We start from the raw sequence: 10228 nt of genomic DNA on the forward strand, positions 1-10228 counted from the left end.
GCATCTTTTTAGCTAGAGCATAACATTTGGTGTTACTGCTTTTATGCAGAGGGATGGAATGAAGAACTGTAGACCATGGGATGAGGAAGAACAGCTTCAAAACACTCCCTTACCTTTCAAAATGGAACCCACTAATTTCAGTGTGGTGCCTTGTAATCTCCCCGCTTGGAACTTTTACAGAAGAGATTAAATTTATGAGGTCAGCTTTGTTGTGAAAAAGAAGTCAGGGAGACCTCACTGCCTATACACAGCCATCCTTCCTGACCATTTCTGGACAAGTACACAAACAACCCCTCATCATCCAAGGAAGAAAACAACAATTTATCAATAGCCTAATGGATACTCTGCACCCACTCCTGCCCTCTCCAAGTTCGAAGCTTCGCCTTCTAAAAACACAAATTTGTCACCAGGATAAAATGAGTTAATATTTGTAAAGTGCATTACTTGCACATAGTACATACGCATCATGCTATTCCCTGACCTGAGGATCAGATGCAAACTTCTTCACTGCCTGCCTCTGCCATCTGCTTCCCACAGGGAAGGGAATCGCCTTGCTGGCACTACCCCAGGCCTTGTTGCATACTCGGGCCTCTTTTCATTTCTCCCCAGCAAAGGTATGTCTTGGCCCTAGCACGTGCCCTTGCCTCTTCCTTAAACTCTCTCCCCAGACCCATTCCTTGTCATTCTAACAATTTCAACTCCTTCCTATCTCCCTTGAAAGTTACATGTTCTGCCTTCCAGGACTTCCCAGAGGAAACTTAGGTACCTCTGTTATGCCCCTCACAGCATAAACGTTTATCACAATCGTAATCACAGTTAAATGCTTTAGGTATTTGCCTCCCCTACTAGGCTGTAAACACCCCAAGGCTATATAGTTGTTACTTCCTGTCAGGGAACCCTGACAGGATCTGTCGCTAATGAACGAAGTCGAACGAATACAAACTTTTAAGTACTGTCTCGATTGGGTAACTGGCCCAAAGTCTCAGGGTTGACCCAACATTCAAGCCCCACTTGACGTTCTTGCTTTGAAGACCATTCTGACTGCTGCAGGGACTGCACCTCCTCTACCTCAAAGCTGGAGCCAGAAGGTGGGCTGGGAGGCGGGAGGTTTTAGGAGCTGCCGAGTATAAAGGTTCTGCAGGGGCTACACGCATCCAGGAACTGGGCGCCGCGCGCATTGGCCTCGGCCTAAGAAAAGGGGCATCCGTCACGTGTACCCTGCTGGGCCAGCCGCTGCCTCACCCGGGGGCAGGAATGCGGCCCCGCCCGGCTCTCGCGCCAGCAAAACCGCGCTGGCCCAGGGGACTGACGTCAATGAAGGGGGCGCCTCCAGGCAAGGCGCGCGGGCGGCCGGGGAGGAGCCGAGGGCCCGCGCGGACACACCCCCTCGCTGCTGCTCGGCCGCTGATTGGACTCAAGGAATCTCCGCACTCGATTCTCAAGACCCAAGAAGGAAAGGGGGCAGAGCCGGCCACGCCCCTTGCACCCTGCCACAGTTGATTGGCCAGTGGAGTCTCCGCGTTCGATTTTGGAAGGCTAGCCCCGGAGCTCACAGCAAGGCTGGGGCCGTGGATTGGCTGTTCCGGGGCTCTGGAGCGCTTTCTCTGGGGAACCTGACTGTGACCGAGGTGGCCCGGGCCAGCTCCTGGCTGCGTGCGGCCCGCTTCAGGCAACCAGGTACGTAGGTTGGCGGTACGACTTGGCTCCGCGGTGGGAACTGGCGGGTGGACGGAGACTGGGAACCGCTGGGACACGCACCCCAAACGCACTTAGGGCCCTGTCGTTTTGCCGAGTAGTCACTCTTTAGCCTCGAGGACCGACCCATGCTGGGGATATCGCTGAGTGATCTCAGCCAGAATACTCTCTCCCAGGTTCTGTCCTGCCTGTGAACGTCGCCTGGTCCTTGCAAGCACTTCCTCGGCAGGAAATCTAGAGCTGCACCCGCTCTTTCGAAAGGCCGTGGAATGGTTGGGGTGGGTGCAGCTTAGTTTGCCCCACCTCGATTTGAGATCCGTCGGAGCTGCCCTTCAGCGTACTGAGTAACCGCTCGAACTCCCCATGGGGCGGTAGAGCTTTACTTGGTAGTCCTGATTTTGGATTGCCGCGATTTGCAAAATCCTCAGAAGCAGACAGTAGGCTCTGAGAGATTTCAGAATTTTCTGGGTCCTTCTTTCCCTGAAGACCTTCTCGGCCGTCTGGCAGTAACAAGAATAACAACGGTTGAGAGTGTGGGTCAGACCACCTGGGTTCATATCCCAACCAGCTCTGTGAATTTGGGCAAGTTACTTAATCTTTATGAGCTCGATTTTCTCACCTGCAAGATGGGTTTGACAATAATGTCTCCACAGTGGAGGACAGTGATAATGCAACCTCAGGTGAGGGTTAGAAAGTCCCTCTGAAAGTGCTCTGTTCTACACTTGAAACGAAACTGCCTCTATGAATTTAATCAAAAAGTATGACTTAAAAATACACAGAAGAATTTGTCTCCCTTCATCCTCTTCTCCTAAGAGTGGAGGCCTCTCTAGGAGTTTGTTGTTGGTGATGATGAAGATAACCATGATTCTATAATGCGGTCAGTTTGTAATCTTCCCCTTACATCATTCATTCAACCAACATGCAGAATGGAATGCCTGTTGTATGGCAGGTACTAGAATGAAAGCTCTCAAATACTTCATCTCCCTTTTCCCATTAAGGATTCTATTTCTCACCATTTTGATGATGAGCAAACTGAAGCAGGAGAAAAGTGAGATTTATACAAGGTTATCCAGTTATCCATGGCGCAGCAAGAATTCAGAGTTCCTGAACTCTTAAAGTTATTCCTAGACCTAGTAGTTTATTTCCAGGTCATGTCTGAGAATTGGTCTGAGGAAAGAGCCAGTTTCTTCATCTATCTCCTGGGGAATAGATTTGGAGACCCAGTGGGGTCTGGAGCCCACACAGCCATTTGTTTTTTTGTTTTGTTTTTTTTTTAAAGAAAGAAAGAATATTCTTTTTTAAAAAATATAGAGAGAGAGAGAATTTTTTTTTAATATTTATTTTTTAGTTATCAGCGGACACAACATCTTTGTTTGTATGTGGTGCTGAGGATTGAACCCGGGCCGCATGCATGCCAGGCGAGCACGCTACCACTTGAGCCACATCCCCAGCCCCCACACAGCCATTTGACTCAGCTTCCCAGAGCAGATTTTGGCTGCTGTCCAGTGGCATGCCTGTGCAGGGTACTAGGCAAGGGCCATAAGTGTTGATTCTGGCATTGGGCCAGAGCCTCCAGTTATTTTTCTAAGAGGCCTTTGGCCTCTGATTACAGAGATTATTGCTATCACCAGGGTTGTTATTCAAAAGAGACAAACTGAGTAGGAACCAGGAGTTGCCCAGTTTACCCAAGTGTGCTCTGCCTCTCTTGGTCATGTGAGCTCCCCGAGACTCCAGAGAAATATTCACCTGGAAAACTGTTGGAACTAACTTCATATGTTAACAAATAATGCTCAATTGTGCACCATATTTATATATTGCAAATTCATTGCTGGGTGAGTCACTTGTGAAATATATTTTTGTTAGAGCTCTATAGTTCTTATTGCCTGATTCAGAACAAGTAGTACTTTGTGATTTTCAACATTTTGATACTTACTTTGGGGGTTCATTTTTAACCCAGTTTGTGTCAAATTGAAGTGTTTTGCAATTAGTCTTTACTCATTTGTGCACAGACCCCCACAATTATCTTACGTCTGTTCTGAAATGAGAGATCTATTTGTAGTCTTTTAATAGCCCTATGGTTTCATTTTCCAGTTTTAAAAAAGTACCATTGTTCAAGTATTCACTGACCTTCCTAGATTAAGGTCTTGTCCAGGAAATTGGGGGGAAAGTAACTATTGAACACAGTGAATGAGATAGGAAACATTCTTCTGATAATATAAGTGTTCTGATTCACTACTTCATCGGTTTTCCCAAAGTTTACCATCTAGTCCTACCTGGAATACCCCTATTTTTATTCTCAGTCTCATTCTGCTGTATGAATCCCTGGGTGGGAGGCAGAGCCAAAAGTAGGGTGCTTCAAAATCTGGAGGTGCCAAGCCCTTCCCAAGTTTCATGGAGAGTATTGAAGATAGAGGCTCTGACTCTCCCAGATGGTTTCTTCTTTCTTTCTTTTTTGTTTTGTTTTGTTTTGGTACTAGGGATTGAACTCAGGGGCACCCGACCACTGAGCCACATTCCCAGCCCTATTTTGAGTTTTATTTAGAGATAGGGTCTCACTGAGTTGCTTAGCTTCTTGTCATTGCTGAGGCTGGCTTTGAACTCGATCCTCCTGTCTCAGCCTCTGGAGCCGCTGGGATCACAGACATGTGCCACCACACCGGGCTCCAGATGGTTTCTCCTTGGTAGGTTTGTAACTCAGCTGGCTGGAGGCCATCCAATCAAGGCCTTGCAGCCCTGACAGAATTGTGGAGTCCCCTGGTTGGAACCATCTGGGAAGTCAGGCTCCAGCCATTTCCTCCCCCAAACAGCTGCAGCTGCTTGATCCTGTTGCCTTCTTTCCCAGGGTGGGCGTGGGGGTGGGGGTGTGACTGAGTCAGAGGAAGGACATCACCTCTTCTACCACCCAGACCAGCCTAGTAGTTCATCCTAGGCTTGGTCATTAGGGTGCTCTAGAGCAGTGTGTTCTGACTTCCACCAGACCTTGACCCCATAATCCGCTGTAGCAAAGACAATATCTGGCCTCCAGAGGAGATTGAGGAGGGAGAGGGGGAGCTACTAGTTGGGGATTTCCTAGCACCTAACTAGCCAGACCTGTCCACACCCTCTGCTCCTAGGCCCTGGCAGACAAGCAGGGTCATCCTGCTTCCATATAGACCTAGCCTTGTCATGGAGCATTGACTCTCAATACCAGGGCAGGCCCTCAGAGCTGACTTGATTCCCCTGAGGTCCCTCAGCTGGTGTGAGACAGACCCAGGGCTGAAGCCCAGGCTTCTTACTCCTGAGCCAGTGCTTTGTGTGCTGATCTGGGTTGCAGTTCTACATTTCATTGGTGGAAGCAGGGGATTTCCTTTAAAGTGCCATCTGCTGTGGTTGAAGGTTGGGGGCACTTGGGGGATTCATCCAGTAAACAGGCTGAATTTTATGACTCCACCCTGTGGGATAATTCATTGTTCTTCCCTTCCTATTGGCAGGGCTTCCCCTTTGTGAATTCTATAGGAATGGTGAAGTGCTTCTCATGGAAACATGGAGAAATTGCTCTGAGCTGCTTGGCTATATGGCAGCTGTGGTTAACATCAGGAGTTGCAGTCACAGAACAGCTTCAGGCCTTGGCTCAACCACTGCTTCACAATTCTGTTTCCTTTTGCTCCTCTGCGCAGTGGGATGAAAATAAGTGTCTAGCCTAATTCCTAGGATTGTGTTGATGATTAAATGATACGTACACATTGCTTGATACAGAACATACACCCCATTGTTAGCTTTCCTATCACCTGAAAGTATTCCTTGGTCACTCTAGTCTTCTTGTCATAGTGTGTTCAATACCATCAGCTCTGGGGACTTAATTCTCACACATATTAACTGAATTTCCATAATAGTGCCTAAGGATTTTACAGTTTCCATTTTCTAGGAAAAACATAATTTCTATGAAATTAATTTATCTGGATGTCTTTTTGTGGGTTTATTTTAGTTATTAAATCTTTTCAAAAAGAGAGTGGGGTTCTTAAGACAGAAACTGGGACTGGGCGAGTGTGGAAATGACTGGAGTCATGAGGGTGGTTATTGAGGTGAGGTGGAGGGAAGGCCAGGGGAGGGAGGGTGTAATGATTCTGGGAGTTTGAATGGGGTGGAGAGATGACTCAAACTCTCCAGAAAAAGAGAACAAAAGGCTGGTTAGGATGAGGGTTGCTTCTGCAAGTGGGTCGAGGGTAGGAAACTAGAATTGCTTTTATTTGATTCTGTACTGTGTGCCTCTTTTACATTGAGTATGTAAATAACTTTACTTGAATATATTTTTACTTTACTTTCCTCCTTTGCGGCTGGCTGCTGGTTGACAGCCTCTTCTGTGGGCAGCTGTGAAGGAGGGCCACTCAGGCCCTGGGGAAGACCAGGACTTGGTCTTCCCTACCCTGTTAAGTCTGGGCTGGGAGGGGAACCTAGACCTGTCCTTAGCCCATGGCTCTGGGCACATGGCTTAGAGGAAATGGAGGATCCATATCACAACTCTCTCCCAGGTACAAAGATTAGGGAGGCCAAAAAAGAGGAAATTTCCACTTATTTAGCTCTTATTGATTACTAGATTCATTTAATTCTTATTACAATCCTGAGAAGTGGGTATTTACATTTAAGGGACAGGCTCAGAGACTGAATAACTTGCCTAAGGTCACAGACCTAGGAAGGTGGCAGGGCTGGGATTCAAACCCAGTCCTATGTCATGCCAAAGTTCTTGGTCTTTCCTGTCTCCAAGCTGTTTTCCAATCCCATAGCCTTTCCAGGCTGTACTGGAGACAGGATAAGGTGGGGAGCTTCTTATGTCCTCATTATTATTCAAAGTCAAATATCCAGAATCTAGGAAGATATTTTCATTTCCTGGATGGGAGACATTGACACAAAGCCTGACTTGTGTTGAACTCTTTAAGTCAATCTCTGTCCTTAACAGTATATTCTGACCTTTCCAGCCTTCTCTTCTGTTCCCATCTTCCCCCACCCTGAGTGCTTTGTACTATGGTTAGATCTGATTGGTCTGTTACATACTTTTTGTTAAATTATATGGACTTGGTTCATGCCCCAGGTCTTGAAAATAGGATGTGGAATGTTTATTTTCAATTTGTAAAATTTGAAAAGCAGAATCCAGGTTGAACACCCCAATGTGAAAGTCTGAATGCCCCCAAATCCAAAAGATTTTGAGTGTTGACATGATACCACAGTAAAAACTTTCATACCATGAAACCATTTCATGCACAAAATTATTTAAAATATTGTATAAAATTACCTTCAGTCTTTATGTGTAAGACATGAAACAAATGAATTGTGTGTTTAGACTTGGGTTCTGTTCCTAAGATACTTCATTATTTAGCTGTAATTATTTCAAAATTTGAAAAACTCAAAATCTCAAGCATTTCAAATAAAGAATAGTCAACCTATGGTAGAACGCTGAGCACTGTTCTAAATGCTGTGTCTCTGTATCATCCCTACGAAGTTAGTACTGGTACTAGCAGCTGAAACTTGGAGGGCCAGCCTGCAAGTAGTAAAGTGTGTTTCCAGTCAGGGTAGGCTCCACATCCTCTTTATCTCTGAGTGATAACCTGGGCCTTCATATCAGAGATGTCTAAATCTAGTTCCAGTTGCACAACCACGGGTGCCATAACTTCTCTGTTCCTCAGATTTCACCCTCGATGAAATGAGGGCTGCTGTGTTTATTATACTTAATTAATGTTATAGGAATAAAGCTTCTATAGCACAGCCTGTTACAATGGTAAGTGCTCAACAAATTTGAGCTGGTACTGGGCATCCTGGTGTTTCCCTGGATTGAGAGTACTCTTCAAGTGCTCCTGGCTCTGTGCTTACCCATGGCCTTGACAGCAAGTCATCTAACCTGAGACACACTTCATTAAAGGGGATGAAAAGTAATTCTTATCTCACTAGTAAATGAGATGATAATCGTATTTGTCATATAGCACTTAAATAAGTTTGGCTGTCAGCCTTAATACCATTTCTCCAAGGTGCCCTGGGAAATTAAGCGTGATTTTTACAGCAAGACTTACTTGTTTGAATCCTGGAGAGCAGAAATACTGGAAGCCCTGGCATTAATCAGGCCCCCAGCTTGGAAACAGCCTCTTCAGCACTGATGTTTCTATGATTTCCATCCTCAGAGTGCCCACAATGGGCACCCCAGCCTCTGTGGTGAGTGAGCCGCTCCCTTGGCAAGCCCCCATTGAGGCCCGGGGTCGTAAACAGGCCTCAGCCAACATCTTCCAGGATGCTGACCTGCTGCAGATCCAGGGCCTGTTTCAGCGCAGTGGGGACCAGCTGGCCGAGGAGCGGGCCCAAATCATCTGGGAGTGTGCAGGGGACCACCGAGTGGTGGAGGCCCTAAGGAGGCTGCGCAGGAAGAGACCCCCAAGGCAGAAACCCCTGGCTCACTCATTGCACCACTGCAGCCGGCTCAGGTGGGTACTTGGGACTGGAGGGCTGAGGGAAAGGGTGCTAATGATGCCAGCCTCACTATGTTCTGGCTGCATGACCTAGAACCAGTTGCTTGGCTTCACTTTACCATGAGTCCTGTTAAGTGGTTTTAATGTCTACACAGTGCCACCACCTGACAGGCACTAACCACTTCTGTTACTGCTGTCAACTCCTGAAGGTGCCTGGGTCCAATCAACACCTCCTTGCTTTGCCTTGATTCTTGGCCAGGTGGGAGGGAGTATTATTACAGTTCATAATTCTTTTTACCTATAGTAAAATAGGTAACATTCAAAAGTAAGACTGGTTAAGACCTTAGCTGTGGGAGTAGAGAATGTTCTGGGGATATACTGCAGGACATCATGGGTTACAAGTTGTAGAAACTTCACCTTGAGATAGCATCTCCCCAATTTCTCTAGTCATCCACCTCATTGCCTAGGTCACAAGAACTCCGGTCTCATTTTGCTCTAAACAGTGTTTTGTAGTCCATTGTGACGAACATCTCCTGAAGCCCCCATCTTGTCCTCCTTGGCTTATCATACCTTTGCTCCCAGCAGAATCCCAGAGCCCTGCTCTCCACTGGCCAATGCACAGAGCAGTGCCCCTGAGACAGCCTCCAGTGAGCAGCATTGGAACTCCAGGAGGACAAGTGCCAGGATCCGCCGGAACTGGAGGAAACCAAGCCCCACAGGCTACCTTCACCAGATCAGACACTGATCCCAGGCTGGGAATGGCAAGACCTTCCCCAGGAATCATGGGAACTTTACCAAAGGCCTGGGAGGTGAAGATGGAAGACCTGAGGTAGGCAGCCCTGCACAGATAAATGAAAGGAAGAGGCCACTGGCACTGGCCTGCTCAACTCAGAACAGGACTGGAGGTTTCCCCTGGGCTCTACACCATGTGATACCCATTCTTACCACAGTGAGAAGACACAGACTGTTCCTGCCTCAGCCCTTCTTGATCTAACACTATAACCTGGCCTGCATGATATTCTCCTGGAAATCAAACAGGCACTCAGATGTAGCACCTCACCATGTCTGCCCTAATCTGCTGGCTACTACTGTCACCCATAGTCCAGCAGCCTGTCCTACATCCCTGGTGCTGTCAGGCCAGCATGAGGAAACCATGGTTTAAGTGGCAAATAAAAACACTTGCATCAAGAACTGTGTGAGTCTGTTATAGAAGGGGAGAATCCTGAAATGGAGACTCTGGAGCCAGAGGGGGAGGGACAGAAGTTCCCCAGGAAGGAGGCATCAGGGTTGGCCTCTACTGCCTTCTTACCCCATTCCCTGGAGCTCCTATGACACAGCCTTGTTCTTCCAAGGCCATGGGACCCGAGAGGGACAAGACGGTTTTGGCAGGCAGTCCTGATCCATAGGGAAGAACAGGAAGGCTGCTATGATCAGCCTAATACAATGGGCACTGGGCCCATGATCCAATCTTCAGCCAAAGCAGTGAGACCAGCTCTTTAGATGGCTTTTTCACCCTTATGGGCCCACCATCCCAAGGTGCCATAATGGCTAGACCAATCATTCATAAGTGTTAGCATTATCCTTTGTTCCCAATGGCTTGGAAAACTTGTGAGGGTTTTCCCTACTATTCTGGTTCCATTTCAGAAGAAGCATACTATGTATTCATTAGTTTCTTCCTCCCCTTCCCTATCCCACAAGCTAGATCATCCATCACTCCGAGTCAGGGCTGAATAGGGCAATGGTATGTACACAGGGCAGGCTTGCCCTCTGGTGGCCAAGAAGAAAAGCCATTCTCACTTAAGCATAATCCACTTCTTATTCCAAAGCCCTGGAGCTAGATGATTTTGACATACAAAATGTTTTTGTTTTTTCGGAAATAGGGAAAATATGGTCCCTAGTAAGGACCATAAAATCTCATAAAAGGGAATAACATTTCTGCAACAAATATTCACACTAAGAGATACATATGAATAATAATAGCATCATATCAATATAGACTCAAGTAAGGTTTTGAAATGAGTCATGAAAATACTTTTGGTTTTCCAAGCACTGGAACTGTGGAAGTGAAAGACCTGTAAGGAAGCTCTACTAGGGGAAAAGAGCCC

At 46.9% G+C, this 10228-nt stretch overlaps 1 protein-coding gene across 2 annotated transcripts; it reads left to right on the forward strand.

Annotated features, from left to right (window-relative positions):
- The first annotated feature begins 1513 nt into the window (after positions 1 to 1513).
- Avpi1 (arginine vasopressin induced 1) lies at positions 1514 to 9314 on the forward strand. Of its 2 annotated transcripts, none has more exons than XM_071611021.1 (3): positions 1514 to 1677; positions 7842 to 8138; positions 8706 to 9314. In XM_071611021.1, the coding sequence occupies exons 2-3, from the start codon at positions 7852 to 7854 to the stop codon at positions 8866 to 8868; spliced, it is 450 nt and encodes a 149-aa protein (XP_071467122.1). In that variant the 5' UTR covers positions 1514 to 1677; positions 7842 to 7851; the 3' UTR covers positions 8869 to 9314. The 2 variants fall into 2 exon arrangements, with proteins under 2 accessions (XP_071467122.1, XP_027786236.1); XM_027930435.2 differs by having other exon boundaries at positions 1516 to 1677; positions 8709 to 9314.
- The last annotated feature ends 914 nt before the right edge of the window (positions 9315 to 10228 follow it).

The sequence above is a fragment of the Marmota flaviventris genome, chromosome 4 (assembly GCF_047511675.1).
Source record: "Marmota flaviventris isolate mMarFla1 chromosome 4, mMarFla1.hap1, whole genome shotgun sequence".
In the NCBI taxonomy this organism is placed as follows: domain Eukaryota; kingdom Metazoa; phylum Chordata; class Mammalia; order Rodentia; family Sciuridae; genus Marmota; species Marmota flaviventris.